Genomic DNA, 18633 nt, shown 5'->3' on the forward strand with positions numbered 1-18633 from the left:
CCCTTTCCCCCCTGGGGCTGGGCTTTAGCACTACCCCGGGAGAGACAAGGTCCTGCCCCGCTGCCCAGTGCCCCCCCACTGGAGCACTGAGTGGCCGGCCAGCCAGCGTGGGGCATCTGGAGCCCAGCGCCAGCAGGCGGAACTGGGCCAGGACACGACTACCGAGGTCTCTGAACAGGGCTCCAGGGCACTGCTGCCTTGGCGGGACCCTGCCCCAGGCTGGACCATCACTCTGCTCCTGGGCCCCTTTGTTCCAAGGCTCTGGGTGTGTCCTGAGTCCCTCCCCCTGCTCAAACCTGGGAAAGGCTGGGGGGTATAAACCCCTGGGGGTCGCCCTCCCTGGGCTGGGGGATGACAGGAGGGAGGGACAGGCCCGGCCCCAGCTCACCTCACAGAACCACACACAGCAGGGCAGGTTTGGCAACATGGTTTATTCGCCGAGGCCCTGGGGGCAGGACACAACAAGGCACGAGGGCAGCAGCAGCATGGCCGGCGCTGTTCATACGGCCCCCAGGCGGGCCAGGCCCCGGACTCCCCGCACCAGCGTCAGGAGTGAGGGCTACTGCTCCCAGCAGAGAACCGACACCGCAGACAGGCAGGCGGGGGGTGGGGGGGGTCCCTGTGTGCAGCTCTGCTGGTGCGCCCCATCCTGCCCCATGAGCCCTGGCTCCCCCCTCAACCCCTGCTCTTCCTTGCCCTCCAGGCCTGCAGCCCCCGACACTGGCACTGCCAGGCTGCACCCCGGTGCTCACTAGGGCTGAATGGAGGCCAGGCGGTGCAGACCCACGCGCCCCCTGGAGCCCTTCAGCGCTCACAGCCCTGGCCCGACCCTGTGCCAAGGCACTAGTGACCAGACAGCCCCCAGGATGCAGAGAGGCCAAGTCTCGCTGCCCAGGGCATGGCTGGGAGGAGCCCTGGGCCTGCTCAGGCCAGATGCCCTTGGGAGAGCTGAGGGGGAGGCAGGGGCCATGGGGCCAGGACACCCAGAGCAAGGGAGGAGGGGCCCTGCCCTGCCCCCAGCATCAGAACAAGAAGGGGCAGGGAGATACCAGCTCCCTGCCACGGCCACATCCCACTATCGAAGTCAGGCCTGGGTCAGCACCCTGCTGGGGACGGGCACTATTCCCGCTGAGCTTGGGGGGCACCGCCTGGGCATGCCTGGCTTCGGGGACACAGGTGCAGCAGCTCCCAGCTGCATCCCCTGCTAACCATGGGCACCAAGGCCCTGGCAGATTGCCCCCTCCACTGCCCCACAAAGCCCAGCAACAGGACTGGCCGCGGGGGCTGTGCCAGGGGTCTGTACGGAGGGCCCCAAGGCAGCGAGCAGAGCCCTAGGGGAGGGGGTCTCCTGTCTCCCCCCAGTGGGGGGCAGCACTCAGAGCCCCCAGGATCCAGGACGTGAGCACTCGGAGGATGTTCTCTAGCCAGCAGGAGGGAGGCAGCCAGCCATGCTGGGGCCCGTGACGAGCAGGCACACTGGCTCTGCCAACACCCCTCCCCGGCCTGCCTGGGCACTGCAGCTCCTGCCCCCAGCGGCAGGAGGGGCCACGGGTGGGCAGCGGAGTCCCATGGCAGCACGGTCACGCCGGAAGGTTGTGTGCGGACTTGGAGGCACTTTGAGCTCTCTGGATCACGGCTGGGCACTTCTCCCGCCGCAGCAGCTTGTTGTTCTCAAAGAAGCCTTCACTGCGGGGCACCCCATGGGAGCCGTCGGGGAAGGTCAGGAGCCCTGGGGGAGGGAAGAGCAGGGAGTCACGGGGAAGGGAGCTGCACACACGAGGGAGGGGCAGGGCGGTGGGAGAGCAGGGTCTAGGAGCGGGGCAGCAGGGGCCAAGAGGAGAACGGGGGTTGTGCTGGAGAGCAGGCCTGCCTGCCTGCCTCTGCCCAGGCTGTTCGTCCTGCTGCTCTTGCTGGGAGGGGCTGCGGCTGCTTGCTGGGGCTGCTGGGACTCACCGAAGCCGTCCACACGCCCGCTCTTGAACTCGCCCTCGAAGGTCATCGAGTCGTAGCGTGTGAAAACTCCGACGCCATTGAACTTTCCCTGCACGAACTCCCCCTCGTACCTGCGCAGACAGAGCCCCGCAGCGTCAGGCTCCCCTGCTCGCTCCCCACAGTGTCAGGCTCCCCACCTGCGTCCTCCCATGCCCTGCAGGCCCCCCACAGGCGCCCCACCACTTGAGGGTCCCTACTTGCACCCTCCCCCACCCACAGGTTCCCCAAAGGCACCCCGCCACGTGAGGCTCCCCGCTCGCACCGCATCTGGCTCCTCGCCAGCGCCAGCCCCCGCCCCACAGCGTCAGGCGCCCCGCCCAGGCCCCCCCAGCACACCCACCCCAGCCTCGCGGCTGCTCAGCCATGGGACACTGGGGCGCTCTTACTCCCTGGACCCGCAGGGGCTGGCAGTGCCAGTCTGCAGCAGCCCTGCAGGGAGGGAGTATGGTTGCGCCCCACACAGGCTGACGGAGGAGCAGCACCCACAGGTTCCAGAGCTGCAGGGGGAGGGTGTGGGGTAAGCAGGAGCAGAGAGGAGAGGGTCTCCGTGGGGCAGGAGGGCAGAGACACACAACTCAGCACCAGCACCCCTCAGCCATCCCCAGTCCCCGTGGACGAGACCAGCCATTGCCCCAAGCTCCCCAGGCTGCTCAGGCGCCATACCTACCTGGAGCCATCGGAGAAGGTGAGCACCCCGCAGCCATGGAAGAGCCCATTCTCAAAGTGACCCAGGTAGGTACCGCCATCTGCAAACATTAGCTGGCCAACGCCGTGCCTGCGGCCTAGGCAACAAGAGCAGGCAGCGTCACCAGTGCCCGCAGCCAGGGAAGGGGCCCCAGCGCCCAGCCCCCAAAGGGGATCAGAGGGACTTGGGCAGGGCGCTGCTGGGGGTCGCAGGAGCCTCACTTGGGCTCCACGGGCCCATACGGGAAAACCCAGGACTAAGCTGGCTCCCAGCGCTGGCCCAGCTAGGGAGGCTCAGGTTGCTCCCAGGCAGGATGTTGCACAGCTGGGGCCCAGTGGGTCCATCTGTGCGCAGTATCTGTCCCCACACAGCGCAGGAACCCCAGCACTCACAGCTGCTCTGCTGGCCTGCCGGTGCCCAGGGGCAGGCAGGAGGGAGCCTGAGAGATTCAGGGGATGGCAGCTTGTCTTCATGGCTGGGCTCTGCGCAGTCAGCTCCCCAGGCCAGTGGGGCAGGAGTGTTTGGACTTTGTAACAGCAGCCTCTCTCGCCCCCCACCGCCCGGGGCCAATCCACACGTGGGGAAGGCAGCTGCCATCCACCTGGACACAGGAGGGTCCCGACAGGGCACATTCACGATCCACACTGACAGGAAGCTGCCGAGTGCTGGGGCAGACATCCCCAAACGCAGGCTGCTCCAGGGCTGCTGCCAGCTTTCCCTGTGCCATGGCAGGGCTGCCTGGGCTGGCACACGCAGCTCAGGAATCCCCAGGCCCAAGGTCACTTGGCCTGCTCTCTTCCCTTAGAGCAATGGCAATTGCCAGTGGGGCTGGGACCCCGGGGGCAGTGTCTGGCAGTGCTGCTCAGCAGCTGGAGTGAGACCCAGCTCTCCTCACAGCATACCCAGCTCCTCAGAGAGAGCAGCCCCAACACCGACAGGGACAGGGCTCCCTGGCAGCCAGTGGTCCTCTTCCCCAGTGTAATGGGCTGAGGCCAAGGGGGAAGGCGGGAGATCAGGCTGCCCTGTCCCAGGAGTTGAGGAGCAGACAGGGGCCCGGGGAGGGCAGGCGCAGATGCTGTCTGGGGAGAACCTGGGTTCCTGATTCTTTAAGGGCCTGGCACTGGGAGCCTTGTCACGTAGGGAGGGGCAGGCTCCCCTCTCCTAGCCAGCCAGGCCCAGCCCTGGGAAGAGGGCACCATACAACCTGTGGGACGGACTGGCGCAGGTGCCACTCCCAGCCCTGCCCGCAGAGGAGGCTAGCAGGCTGTGCCCAGCACAGATGCCAAGGGTTGTTTGCAGCCCGTTTGTGTGGAGCCAAGGGAGGGTAATGGAATGGGCCAGCTGTGCCCTGCTCACCTTCCTTCCACTCCCCGCAGTACTCCTCCCCACTGGAGTAGGTGAAGGAGCCCTTGGTCAAGGTCATGGTGCCAGCTCTTGGGCAGGCAAGACGACACCTGCAAGGAAGGGGCAGGTGAGAACACCCAGCAGGCACTGGGGGTAACACAGGGCTGGGAGCCAGCTGGATGTGCAGGGCCCAGGCCATGATGTTTGCCATTGTGCCCAGTGCCCTGCTCCAGGCCAGGCAGCATGCTGCGGGAAGCTCTCCCTCTGCCGAAAGCACGTCCCTTCCCCCCAGCTCCCCGCCTTCCACACCCAGGGCAAGCTCCAGGGCCTCTCCCTCAAGGCTCTGCCTAGCACCGGCCAGCACTTCTCCATTCCCTTTGGATCTCCTCCCAACCCCAGGGCCTCTCTCAGGCCTGTCACTAGGCCTGACCTGCCAGGAGATGCCCTCTATGCTAGTCAGGAGATGGCTGGGGGCTGAGCCCTCTTGGGCCAGCAGCCTCACCTTGGCAGCAGCCCCTGACATTGCCTCTTCCAGCGCCATGCTGCAGCCTCACAGATGGGCTGGCAGCTGCCTAGATGGGGGGAGGACCGAGCCATGTGACCATACAGACCTCTATCCCCTGCGCAAGCAGGAAGGCTAAGGCGCTCCCTGCAGAGAAAGATGGCACTCCGGCTTGGGAGCTGAGCAGGACAGGACTTCCTGCTCCGAGTCAGACTAACCTTCCGCTGGATTCTGCGGATCAAAGAACTCTGCTCACAGCTGAGCTGCTGAATACCAGGGGCTGGGGGAAGGTGTATGCCATGTCGCGCTCTGCACGGCTGAGCGAGCTTGGGAGCCGGATTTGCCCAGCATTTCAGCGTCAGCTCTCTGCTAGAATGACTCAGGAGTTGACTGTCATAGGCCAGCTGAGATAGGCCGATCGCCTGATCCATGACTCCAGAGCCTCAAAATACCTGGGGACCTGCTGACTGCCTGGACAGACTGTTGGATTTGGGGCCTGCAATGTCTGTAGTGAGTAGGCCTTATTTGCATAAGGGAGACCTAATCAAGCCCTTTTGGTGATCCTGTGATCTTGGGTGAGGAGGGCCCCGTTCAGATTTACTGAGGGGCTTCCAAAGGGGAGAAGGCAGCCAGGCCACCTTTTGCTTGCCTGTCCTGGCTGCTCCTGTCCAGCAGTCTCTGGCCACCTGATGCCATCGTGCCTGGAGAGAGGTTTGTGTTTCCCCCAGCCTCCCAGCTGGCCAGGGAAGGGCAGGAGTCTAGCCATAGACAGCCACTAAGCTTTGACCCTGCCAGCAAGTAACCTCTAGGAGCCAGCAAGAACTTCCGAGTCCGTGATAAAAGCACTGGGTATTACCCCAGCTCGACTTCCCGCGGCTGAACCAACCGAGAGTCATGACAACCATCCTGCACAAGTAGCAACCTTCGGGGTTTGCGCTTCTCTTCCAATGTACAGCAGAGGGTTGCCGCTACCCCCACCTTCAAGCACGTAGGGTTTAAGCTCCAGCACCTGGCTAGCAGCGAGTACACAGGCATGCAGTAGGGCTGGGCCCCAGAGAAGTTAGGTGAGAGTGGCACCTGTACAGCAGCTCTCAAACTCCTGACTGCCCTAAGGGAAACAACCTCCTTGCCTAGGAGGTCGTACGCACATCTCCGGGGGTAGGAGCTGTATGTTTAATCCTGAGAAATCCCTTGGGTTTCACCTACATTTGTCATTTGAATTGTAAATTAAACATCCCAACAGAACGCCAGCCAACATGGAATCGGGTGTAGATTTGGCTGGGGGGTGATTTTGGCCCTCCCTGAATCACACTATTCAACAGGAACAAAGCTATCGACTGGCGCCGAGATTCATAACGCTGCTCCCGTGGGGCTGACTGCTATGCAGGACAGCTGCCTTCCTCCAGTATCACACAGAGCTTAGAGGGAGCTGTTGGGTTAAATAACCCAGATCGTTACATGAATTTGCTTATGTCACAGAGAGTGGGGGAGTCCGGTCCTGCACCCCTCTTCCTGGGACTCACAGTGCCTCTCAGCCAGCCAGTAAAACAGAAGGTTTATTGGACAACAGGAATGCAGGTTACAGCAGAGCTTGTAGGCACAACAAGGACCCCTCAATCAAGTCCTTCTGGGGGTTCAGGGTGTTTGGATCCCAGCTTAGGATTCCCTGAATTCCAACCACCCAGCCCAAAACCGAAACTAAAACTAACTCCCCTCCAGTCAGCCCCTTCCTTTGTCCCTCCTTCCTCTGGTTTCCTGGGCAAAAGGTGCTGACACCCTGTGACGGTGCTGCCCATGGGAGCCAGCTGAGGTCACTCAATCAGGGTGAGCTGCAAACAAAACGAGGCAGACAAACCCCAAACGCTGGTGGTTATTCCAATACTTAGATTTACCAAGCCAGCACAAAACAGCTTCTGTAGTACCTCATTGGTTACTTAGAAGTTTAAACCACGCAGTTCCCTTAAAGTGCCCAGCCTCAGGCCTCCATCCAGACACACCTGTCAGATATGATGATGATTGCTAAAAATATTACTTCATCATATAAAAGAAAAGGTTCTTCCAATCCCAAAGGATCAGCCACATACCCAGGTCCAATTACAACTTAGATCTTACCCAAAATACACACTATTAGCCAATTCTTATTAACTAAGCTAAAATTTATTAGAAAAGAAAAGAGAGAGGGAGTGTTGGTTAAAAGATTAATACACATACAGACTTGAATTCAATTCTTGAGGTTCAGATACATAGTAGAGGTGAGCTTGTAGTTGCCAAAAGTCCTTTTAGAAATAGTCCAGAGGTTATAATCCAGTGTCCATATTCAGGGTGGCTCCAGTCAGTGACTGGGGATCTCAATCCTTGTGGCTTAAGGTTTCCCCCTCTTGAAACCCAAAGCAAATCTGAGATGAAGAAGGATCGTGTCCCAGGCTTCTTATACATTTCCAGCAGCCTTTCGGCCTGAGAAAAAAATAGGCTGAACTATCCTTCTCCCAAACATCCTGGCAATTAGCACAGAGAAATTTATCCATTAAACAGTTCAGACACAGGTTACCACAACCTTCAAAGAGACACATAGACAATAATACTATTTCACTCAAGTATCATCTTAAATGCTAATATTCCTTTTTTGATCTTTGAATTAAAACTATAGCAATAGACAAGACTCATTTGCTGGCATCCCAAGACCTGAACAAACACCTTCCCTTCTACCTCTAACAATGCCAGCTGCATTTCAAAGCTCTGTTGATTTACAGATCTTTCTAACCAGTCCTTAAGGTTCACCCATGGGTCAGGTCAGTCGGTGAGGTGAGTTAATTAACTCTTTCTGGCCCTGTCATCTTTCAACGAGATATTATATTATACTCATAACGTCACACACCCTTCCCCCCCTACCTGGCTCAGGTTAAAGGCCTAGGTCCTGTCCCTCACCTAAAGTCCTCCCCGGCTCTCCCATCCCCCACACAGACAGCCCCTACTGCATCACATCTCTCCCCCCTTCGAGACTGAACTGAGCGGGGTCACTCTGCCCAGTGACCTGGGGAAGTTCAGGGCCCCCTGTCATAAACAGATAGCTAAGGGTTAATGTCTCTTTCACCTGAAGCACCTGACCAGAGGACCAATCAGGAAACCGGATTTTTTCAACTTTGGGTGGAGGGAATTGAGTGTCTAAGGTCTTTGTTTTCTGGCTGCCTGTTTTCTCTGAGCTTTGGAGAAGTAGTTCTACTTTCTAGTCTTCTGTTTCTAAGTGTAAGGACAAAGAGATCAGATAGTAAGTTCTATGGTTTCTTTTCTTTGGTATTTGCATGAATATAAGTGCTGGAGTGCTTTGATTTGTATTCTTTTGGAATAAGGCTGTTTATTCAATATTCTTTTAAGCAATTGACCCTGTGTTGTATCATCTAATACAGAGAGAACATTTGTACTTATTTTTCTTTCTTTTTATATAAAGCTTTCTTTTAAGACCTGTTGGAGTTTTTCTTTACTTCAGGGAAATTGAGTCTGTACTCACCAGGGAATTGGTGGGAGGAAGGAATCGGGGAGATCTGTGTGTTGGATTGCTAGCCTGATGTTGCATTCCCTCTGGGGGAATAGGAAAGTACTTTTTGTTTCCAGGATTGGGAACAGAGAGGGAGATTCACTCTGTTTGGATTCACAGAGCTTGTGTCTGTGTATCTCTCCAGGAGCACCTGGAGGGGGGAAGGGAAAAAGGATTATTTCCCTTTGTTGTGAGACTCAAGGGATTTGGGTCTTGGGGTCCCCAGGAAAGGTTTTTCAGGGGGACCAGAGTGCCCCAAAACACTCTAATTTTTTGGGTGGTGGCAGCAGGTACCAGGTCCAAGCAGGTAACTAAGCTTGGAGGTTTTCATGCTAACCCCCATATTTTGGACGCTAAGGTCCAAATCTGGGACTAAGGTTATTACACCCCCCCTCCGGGACAATGCGTCCGCTATCAGGTTAGCACTTCCCTTCACATGGACCAGGTCCATGTCATAGTCCTGCAGGAGCAGGCTCCACCTCAGGAGCTTGGCGTTGGCTCCTTTCATCTGGTGCAGCCAGGTCAGGGGAGAGTGGTCGGTGTACACGGTGAAGTGTCGCCCAAAGAGATATGGCTCCAGTTTCTTAAGGGCCCACACCATGGCCAGGCATTCCTTCTCGATGGCCGCGTAGTTCTGCTCCCGGGGTAGCAACTTCTTGCTCAGGTACACGATGGGGTGTCTCTCCCCCTTTTCATCCTCCTGCATAAACACCGCCCCCAGTCCCGTGTCTGAGGCGTCAGTGAACACCATAAAGGGCTTGTCAAAATCTGGGTTTGCCAGAACTGGGCCACTAACCAGAGCCTCCTTCAGCACCCATAGAGCCTGCTGGCACTGCTCGCTCCAGACCACCTTGTCCGTCTTCCCCTTCTTGCACAGCTCAGTGATGGGGCCGGCTATGGCACTAAAGTGGGGCACGAACCTTCGATAGTACCCCGCCATCCCAATAAAGGCCTGGACCTGCTTTTTGGTTTGGGGAGCAGGCCAGTCTCTGATCAACTCCACCTTGGCTGGTTCCGGCTTCAGGCAGCCACTCCCCACCCGATGGCCCAGGTAAGATACTTCAGCCATCCCCACCTTGCACTTCTCAGCCTTTACGGTTAACCCAGCCTCCTGGAGTCGGTCCAGCACTTGTTTAACCTGGGACACGTGGTCCTCCCAGGTCCGGCTAAAGACGCAGATGTCGTCAATATACGCCAGGGCAAAACTCTCCATCCCCCGCAGCAGCTGATCCACCAGGCGCTGGAAGGTGGCTGGTGCTCCCTTGAGGCCGAAGGGCAGGGTCAGAAACTCATAAAGCCCCAGAGGGGTGATAAAGGCCGATTTCAGCCTGGCATCTGCGTCCAGCGGCACTTGCCAGTAGCCCTTTGTAAGATCCATGGTGGTGAAGTACTGAGCACCTCCCAGCTTGTCTAGGAGCTCGTCAGGCCTGGGCATGGGGTAGGCATCAGATACAGTGATGGCATTGAGCTTTCGATAGTCTACACACAACCGGATCGACCCATCCCTTTTGGGGACCAGCACCACTGGCGAGGCCCAAGGGCTGGAAGATGGTTGGATCACCCCCAAAGCCAGCATGTCCCTGACCTCTCTTTCTAGGTCCTGGGCAGTTTTCCCGGTGACCCGAAAAGGGGAGCATCTTATAGGGGGATGTGACCCGGTCTCCACGCGGTGGACAGTCAAATTAGTGCGTCCAGGCTGGTTGGAAAACAGCTGTCGGTACAGCTGCAGAACCTCTCTGATCTCAGCGTGCTGGGCCAGGGTCAGCTGATCAGAGAGGGGAATCGCCTCCAGGGGAGAACCAGCTTTTGTCCCCGGGAATAGATCCACAAAGGGGTCATCTCCCTGCTCCTCCCAATGTCCACACACGGCCAACACCACATTCCCCCTGTCATAGTATGGTTTCATCATGTTCACATGGTACACCCGACGGTGATGTGCCCAGTTTGACAGCTCCACCACATTGTTTACCTCATTTAGTTGCTTGATAACCTTGAAGGGCCCTTCCCAGGCGGCCTGGAGTTTGTTTTTCTTCACGGGGATGAGAACCATCACCTGATCCCTGGTGGCGAAGGTGCGGGCCCGTGCCGTGCGGTCATACCAGACATTCTGCTTCCTCTGGGCTCGGGCCAGATTCTCCCTGGCCAGGCCCATGAGCTTGGCAAGTCTTTCCCGGAAGGTCAGGACAAACTCCACCACTGACTCTCCCTCAGGAGTGGCCTTCCCCTCACATTCGTCTCTCATCAGGTCTAGGGGCCCCCTTACCCGCCTTCCATACAACAGTTCGAAAGGCAAAAACCCGGTAGATTCCTGGGGTACCTCCCTGTACGCGAACAGCAGGTGAGGTAAGTACTTGTCCCAATCCTGTGGGTGCTGGTTCATAAATGTTTTTAGCATCATCTTCAGCGTCCCGTTGAACCTTTCCTCCAGCCCGTTGGACTGGGGGTGATACGCTGAGGCCCAGTTGTGCTGGACCCCACATTTCTGCCATAAGGACCTGAGCAGGGCCGACATGAAGTTGGACCCCTGGTCCGTTAAGACTTCCTTGGGGAACCCCACTCAGCTGAAAATGGTCAGCAGCGCATCTGCCACGGTGTCTGCTTCGGTAGAGGACAAGGCCACCGCCTCGGGGTAGCGAGTGGCAAAATCCTCCACCACCAGAATGTATTTTTTCCTCGACCAGGTCGTCTTGCTGAGAGGTCCCACTATGTCTATGGCCACCTTCTGGAAAGGTTCTTCTATGATGGGTAAAGGCCTCAAAGCCGCTTTCCCCTTGTCCCGGGCCTTCCCCACCCTCTGGCAGGGGTCACAGGATTGGCAGTACTGTCGGACATGGGTAAAGACCCCAGGCCAGTAAAAGTTCTGTAGCAGCCTCTGCCTGGTGCGCCGGATTCCCTGGTGCCCTGCAAGAGAGATGTCATGGGCCAGGTACAGCAGCTTGTGGCGAAACTTCTGGGGAACCACCAGCTGCCTCCTGATCCCCCATTACTCTACTTCCCCTGGGGGAGCCCATTCTCGGTACAGGAACCCCTTCTCCCACAGGAACCTCTCCTTGCAACTCTCCTCATGGTCTGTACCGCACTGAGGTCAGCCCGGTCCCTATGCTTCCGCAAGGAGGGATCTTTCTGCAACTCGGCCTGGAACTCAGCAGCTGGGACAGGGATGGGGACCTGCTCTCTCTCGCTGGCTGGGTCTGAGGCCGCAGCCTCTCTGAGCCATGTCCCTGGGCGTTCCCTCCCCACCAGGTTAGGGTCCTGCGCCTCAGGCAGAGTACCTTCCCCATTGTCAGGGCGCAGTGCCCCTCGCCGACTCTGACTACCGGTCATGACCAGGGCACCCCGGGCGTTACTTGGCCAGTCCTCGAGGTCCCATCCCATTAACACCTCCGTGGGCAAATGTGGGTGTACCCCCACGTCCTTGGGGCCCTCCTTGACCCCCCACTTCAAGTGTATCCTCGCCACGGGCACCTTGAATGGGGTCCCGCCAACGCCCATCAGGATCAGGTAGGTGTTGGGCACCATCTGATCTGAGGCCACCACCTTGGGCCGGGCCAGCGTCACCTCTGTGCCCATGTCCCAGTACCCAGTGACCTTCCTCCCATCTACCTCCAGGGAAACAAGGCACTCTTTCCGGAGGGGCAGCCCCGCGCTCACCCTGTAAACCAAAAACCCAGAGCCTGGAGCATCCAGCCCCCCAGAGGAGCTGACCTGGGGCCCTCTTCCCTCGTTTACAGGTGGTACGCTGCCAGCCCCCCTTTCCTGGGAATGTTGCCCCTCATCCGACTGGGTCTTTACCCAGTCAACCCTCTGTGGGTTGGGTCTGCTCGGTCTGTCCCTGATCTTGGGGCACTGGGCCCGTATGTGGCCTCGTTGGCCACAGTGATAGGAGCCCATGTCTCGTGGGTCGGATGGACCTGACGCTGGATGTTCCCCTTTGGTGGGGGTTCTCCATAGGCCCCCGCTGGGAGGTCCCATGGTGACACTCTCTCTGCGTTGAGGCAGGTCTGCTCCTTCGAGACTCCTCCCTGTTATCCCCTGCCCGACTGTCCACAAATTGGTCAGCCAGCTGGCCTGCGTGCTGCGGGTTCTCCGGCTTCTGGTCCATCAACCATTGCCTCAGGTCGGACGGGCACTGCTCGTACAGGTGCTCCAGTATGAATAGGTCAAGCAGGTCCCCTTTAGTTTGGGCCCCAGCTGTCCACTTGCGGGCATACCCCTGCGCCCGGTTGTAGGTATGTGACCTCACGGGTTTTACGCTGATTCTGGAACCTTTTCCGATATATCTCAGGAGTCAGCCCAAACTCGCAGAGCAGGCCCTGTTTGAACAGCTCGTAGTCCCCTGCCTCCGCCCCTTTCATTTGGCTGTACACCTCCACGGCTGTGGAGTCCAGTAAGGGGGTGAGAAATGAGATCCTGTCTGCGGGGCCAACCTGTGCAGCTTGCAGGCATTCTCAAAGGCCGTCAGGAAGGTATCTATGTCCTCCCCCTCCTTACGCCAGGCCAGGAAGTGCTTATCAAAGCTCTTTGTAGGCTTCAATCCCCCCCTCACTCATCACAGCCGGGGCCCCGCTGCTTCTCAGCCGGGCCAGTTCCAGCTCATGCTTACGCTGTTTCTCCTTCTCCTCCAGCTCACGCTGGCGCTGGTTCTCCTCATGTTTACGCTGGTTCTCCCGCTCCTTCAGTTCTTGCCTCCTTAACTCGAGCTCTTCCCGTCTCAGCTCCCCGTCATATTCCATCCGCATTCATTCCAGGGACGGGGAGCTCCGCTGGGAGGATCCCCTGCTGGCCGCCGGGCTCAGGGTGCCCTCGGTATTCACTGGGCTTCTCCGAATCCCTCCCCTAGGTATAGGTGGGTAGGGTCTCGGGGTGTCCTCGGCAGCAGTCTGGCTCCTCCCAGCCATGTCAGGCCCCGGGGCCCACGCTGCGTCCGCTGGGCACCTTCCCTCAGGGACCGAGCTCGCTTCACCCAAGTGATCCTTTTCCTCCAGCTGGGCAATTAGCTGTTCTTTGGTGGACCTCCCAATGCGCAGCCCCCTCTGCTTGCACAGCTCCACCAGGTCTTTCTTAAGGTGCTTAGCATACATCTCCCTGCTGGCCACTCAACGTCATGTGCTCGCCGCTTCTCACCGGTTCCAGGGAGACCCCTCGTGCACCAGCCCTTTTTCCAGGTCACCTCCTCTCTGCCAGGGTCAAGCTGCAGACTCCTCCGCCCCTGGGACTGCTCCTGCAATCAGAGAGTCGGGGAGTCCGGTCCTGCACCCCTCTTCCTGGGACTCACAGTGCCTCTCAGCCAGCCAGTAAAACAGAAGGTTTATTGGACAACAGGAATGCAGGTTACAGCAGAGCTTGTAGGCACAACCAGAACCCCTCCATCGAGTCCTTCTGGGGGTTCAGGGTGTTTGGATCCCAGCTTAGGATTCCCTGAATTCCAACCACCCAGCCCAAAACCGAAACTAAAACTAACTCCCCTCCAACCAGCCCCTTCCTTTGTCTGGCTTCCTGGGCAAAAGGTGCTGACACCCCTCCCCCCCTACCGGGCTCAGGTTACAGGCCTAGGTCCTGTCCCTCACCTAAAGTCCTCCCCGGCTCTCCCATCCCCCACCCAGACAGCCCCTACTCCATCACAGCTTGCTACTAACCCACTTGCTCAATGTGACTCGTCCATACTTTGTGCTGAATTTAGTAAATAAAATACATTAACTGGAGACCTGCCTGGTTTGCTTCTGTCTTCCCAAATGTCAGGTTCTGGATCTGCAAAGTCCCAAGGTAACTAAGAGGGAACTGTGCCCCACCTAGTGGTGGTCCATAGAACTGCCCCATAACCCTCCCATCAATGGCACGTGCACAGGGACACAGCTGGGTTTTGAGGGAAAAACTGATTCTGTATAAACAGATCCTGTCAGTAGCAACGCAGAACCAACCATTGGGGCCCAGCCAGCCAAGCTACCAGCTGAGCCGTTCTAGATGCCTCATGCCCCAGTGGAGAGTCACGTCAAGCACTGAGGCAGGATGTTTGCACACAGCCAGGTGTGTATCAAAGCGAATGGAGAGAGGGTTGAACACAGCTCTGCCAGCTCAGAGGTCAGTGAGTCTGTAAGTCCCAGCTGCACTTTACCCTGGAGAGAGATGACTTCACTCTGCTCATTTCTGTGAGGGGGGTGGGGGGAGAGGACAATGCCAGGTAGCCAGGAGAGGTGTCACAAATCCATATACAGCCCAAGGAGCACGCTGGCAGTGTGAGAACCACTTGGCTTTAGCCTTTCCCCCGTTTCTCTGTTCCCTCCCAAAGCCTAGGGAGGGAAACTGCCAGCTCTATTCAGAGGGCAGCAGCAGTGGTGAAAATCAGAACCCGTTTCCCCTGGTCCCCCAGCTTGGGCAGGCACGGCAAGCACGCTGGGATTTTAATATCTTACCTCCACAGCCTCCTCTCCATCTCATTTTCCCCTTTAGTTACTCACCAACCCACGATTCCAATCACCAGGATACAGTAAGTGCCACTAGCCTTCTAGTTTAATTTGCAAAACCAAGAGCCAACACCCAGAGAGGCTGTGCGTTTAATCAGCGTTACCATTCAAATCGCGGCTCAGCTGCTCATTTGGAAAAAGCTGTTCCTGGGAGAACCATGCTGAGCTTGTGTGACGCTATGAGTGTAATATAATATTTCATTAAAAGGTGACAGGGCTAGAAAGAGTTAATTAACTCACCTCACCGACTGACCTGCCCCATGGGTGAACCTTAAGGACTGGTTAGGAAGATCTGTACATGAACAGAGCTTTGAAATGCAGCCGGCATTGTTAGAGGTAGAAGGGGAGGTGTTTGCTCAGGGCTTGGGATGTCAGCAAACAAGTCTTGTCTATTGCTAGAGCTTTGATTCAAAGATCAAAAAAGGAATATTAACATTTAGGAAGATACTTGAGGGAAATAGTATTATTGTCTATGTGTCTCTTTGAAGGTTGTGGTAACCTGTATCTGAACTGTTTAATGGATAAATTCCCCTGTGCTAATTGCCAGGATGTTTGGGAGAAGGAGAGTTAAGCTTATTGTTTTCTCAGGCCAAAAGGCTTCTGGAAATGTATAAAAACCCTGGGACACGATCCTGCTTCATCTCAGATCTGCTTTGGGTTTCAAGAGGTGGAAACCTTAAGTCATAAGGATTGAGATCCCCAGTCATTGACTGGAGTCACCCTGAATATGGACATTGGACTGTAACCTCTGGACTATTTCTAAAAGGACTTTTGGCAACTACAAGCTCATCTCTGCTGTGTACCTGAACCTCAAGAATTGAATTCAGGTCTGTCTGTATATTGATCTTTCAACCAACTCTCTCTCTTTTCTTTTTTAATAAATTTCAGCTTAGTTAATAAGAATTGGCTAATAGTGTGTATTTTGGGTAAGATCTAAGTTATAATTGGACCTGGATGTGTGGCTGATCCTTTGGGATTGGAAGAACCTTTTCTTTCGTATGATGAGATAAGATTTTCAGGAATCATCATCCTATGTTTGACAGGTGTGTCTGGACAGAGGCCTGAGGCTGGGTACTTTAAGGGAACAGCGTTGTTTGGATTCTGAGTAACCAGTGAGGTAATACAGACACTGTTTTGTGCTGGCTTGGTAAATCTACCACCAGCGTTTGGGGTTTGTTTGCCCCGTTTGGTTTGCAGTTCACCTTGATTGAGTGACCTCAGCTGGCTCCCACAGGCAGCACCATCACAGCTTGTCATGGCACCAAGAGAAGCCAGAGATGCACCCACAGTGCAGCACTACCCTGGTGTGCAGCTCCCACGAGCCATGCTTCCCCTCTTAGGGACCAGCTCCACAGTTCAAGCTGCAGCCTTACAATGCAAGCTACGAGAAAGGGCTACCTGGTTTTTTAAAAAGGGAACATACCAGCTTCACACTCTGGGCCGGGGATGGGCTGCTACCTCTGAGAGAGAGGATGCTCGCTCGCTCACTTACCTCCATGGAAGCTGAGAGCCAGAGAGCTCCTCAGCCAGCAGGATGTATTGTTGGGAAGGACCAAAGCTAGACTGCAGAGGCTTCTTGTCTAGAAGACAGATGGCCTTTAGTCAGTGCCAAGCCGGTAATTGAACTGAGTGCTCTCTGCTGAGGTCATTAACAGCCAGCACTCGGGCTGAGGTCATTAACAGGCCCCACGTCAGCCTGGAGGAGAGGCCTGGAGCGGTGCGGATGGGATACAGAGAAGCACTGGTTTGGATGGCTTCATAGGGAGATGCACAGAATCCAGGCACCAGAAATCACACTGGAATTCATGATCCAAGGCTGGGAGAGAGGAAGTAATGGAGAAGGGAGAAATGGAGCTGCCTGAGGACCACGGATTGTCCTGCCTCCCACAGAAAGGGGCGTGCACCTCTAGGAACAATCACAGCTTGGTGGAAGTGCTGGTCAAAAAGCCTGCCATGTGGAATGGAATCTACACTGTGTGTGCATGCCCGTCATTGTCTAATACAATGGTTCTCAACCAGGGGTCCAGGGCCCACTGCGGGGCCGCGAGCAGGGCCAGCATTAGCCTTGCTGGGACTCAGGGCAGAAAGCCGAAGCCCCACCGCCTGGGGCTGAAGCCAAAGCCTGAGCTTCACAGGTGTGGTGTGGACGGGCCATGGAATTTGTACAGCATGTTGGGGAGGCCTCAGAAAGAAAAAGCTTGAGACCCCCTGGCAAAATGGAAGCAACAGTCCTTCCAGCAGCAACCTGCCCCTCCTGCCACTACAACAGGCCTCAGAGACACCCCACGCTGTCATATGCAAGAGGGCAAAGCACCACGAGAACTCAGCTAGTAACTCAGAGCAAGCCACCCCCCTTGAATCAGCACCCACTCCTCACCCCAGCCAACGAGCCGAGCCAGGCAGCAGTAGAGATCCATGTGAACTGACCCAGATGTGCCCCTTGCTAGGACAGCCTGGGGAGGAATGACCTCATCTGCCATCCATGGAGGCTGGATCAATGCACCCCCCATGAGCTTCTGGAAAAGTGTCACTCAGGTGACCCCACACAAATCACCCCCTGAAGCCCTGACTCCCAAACCCCACCCCTCCCCCACCTGCACCCCAACCCCACACTCCTGTACCCTACTCCCTCCCCCACCCCTCCCCACATGCACCCCACCCCCACTCCTGTACCCTACTCCCCCGTCTGCACCCCACCCCCACCCGTATCCTACTCCCCCATCCACCTCTCCCCCACCTGCACCCCATCCCCACACCTGTACCTACTCCCCCACCCCTCCCCCACTCCTGTACCCTACTCCCTCCCCCACCCCTCCCCACATGCACCCCACCCCCACTCCTGTACCCTACTCCCCCGTCTGCACCCCACCCCCACCCCTGTATCCTACTCCCCCGTCTGCACCCCACCCCCACCCCTGTATCCTACTCCCCCATCCACCTCTCCCCCACCTGCACCCCATCCCCACACCTGTACCTACTTCCCCACCCCTCCCCCACTCCTGTACCCTACTCCCCCATCCACCTCTCCCCCACATGCACCCCACCCCCACTCCTGTACCCTACTCCCCCACCCCTCCCCACTCCTGTACCCTACTCCCCCATCTGCACCCCTCCCCCACTGCTGTACCCTCTCCCCCCCGGACTCCTCGAACCGGCGACACAGGGCGGGGCCCCCACCTGGACTCCGCGTTTCACCACCGGCGCCGTTCCTCACTGGCGGTCCTGGTCCCCATCAACGGCCGCCAGCCCCGCTGACCACCCGGCTTCCCCCACACCCGGCCTGCAGCCCCGCCCCGGCAACTCGGGCAGCGACGCTCGACCCTATCTCTAAGTGTCATTGGCTGTTACCATGACAACCCGGAGCAACACGGCTTCCCATTGGCCAGATTCGGAGGGCCTGTCACCAGTCGCCATCTTTATGAGGGGCAAAGATTCTACTCGGGAGTCTTTACTGCTGTGAGTGGCTAGAGACTTCCCCACCCTGATGGCGCCATGTTTGTGCGGGGCCCGGCGCAGCGCTCCTAGGGGGGCCATGTTTGTGCGGGGTGAGGGAATCCCTGACTTGGCCACCGGCCTCCCTCCCTTTCAATGGCCTGGGGGGGCAGTGGGTTCTGGCGGGGGGGCAGAGGAGGAGGGGTTTGGGGTGTCGGAGGCGCTCAGGACTGGGGCGGGGTGGGAGGTGCAGACTCTGGGAGGGAGTTTGGGTGTGGGAGGGGCTCAGGGCAGGAGCAGGAGATTGGGGTGCAGAAGGGGTTTTGGGGTGCAGGGTCCCAGTGGCGCTTACTGCTGCTCCCAGAAAGCAGCCCCCAGGTCTTTGCAGCCAGAGAGGCTCCATATGCTGCTCTTGTGTCCACACGTGCCGACCCCCCCAGCTGCCATTGGTCACAGTTCCTGGCCAATGGGAGCTGCAGAGCCAGCACTTGGGTGGGGGCAGTGCGCAGAGCCTCCCTGGCTGCCCATGCGCCTAGGGCAGGGGTCGGCAACCTTTCAAAGTGCTGTGCTGAGTCTTCATTTATTCACTCTGATTTAAGGTTTTGCATGCCAGTCATACATTTTCATGTTTTTAGACGATCTTTCTATAAGCCTACATACAACAATAGTTTAATTATATATTATA

General features: G+C 57.3%; 1 protein-coding gene across 4 annotated transcripts; it reads right to left on the bottom strand.

Annotated features, from left to right (window-relative positions):
- Positions 1-416: 416 nt before the first annotated feature.
- Positions 417-17803, bottom strand: MORN4 (MORN repeat containing 4). 4 transcript variants are annotated; one of them, XM_050960512.1, is made up of 7 exons: positions 17694-17803; positions 16894-17032; positions 16009-16332; positions 4034-4131; positions 2660-2774; positions 1954-2063; positions 417-1729 (listed from the first exon to the last, which is right to left on the bottom strand). In XM_050960512.1, exons 4-7 carry the CDS (start codon positions 4098-4100, stop codon positions 1581-1583), a joined length of 441 nt encoding a protein of 146 aa, XP_050816469.1. In that variant the 5' UTR covers positions 4101-4131; positions 16009-16332; positions 16894-17032; positions 17694-17803; the 3' UTR covers positions 417-1580. The 4 variants fall into 4 exon arrangements, with proteins under 4 accessions (XP_050816469.1, XP_050816470.1, XP_050816468.1 ...); XM_050960513.1 differs by lacking the exon at positions 16894-17032 and having other exon boundaries at positions 16009-16096; XM_050960511.1 differs by lacking the exon at positions 16894-17032.
- Between the last annotated feature and the right edge of the window lie 830 nt (positions 17804-18633).

Source organism: Gopherus flavomarginatus, chromosome 6 (assembly GCF_025201925.1).
Source record: "Gopherus flavomarginatus isolate rGopFla2 chromosome 6, rGopFla2.mat.asm, whole genome shotgun sequence".
In the NCBI taxonomy this organism is placed as follows: domain Eukaryota; kingdom Metazoa; phylum Chordata; order Testudines; family Testudinidae; genus Gopherus; species Gopherus flavomarginatus.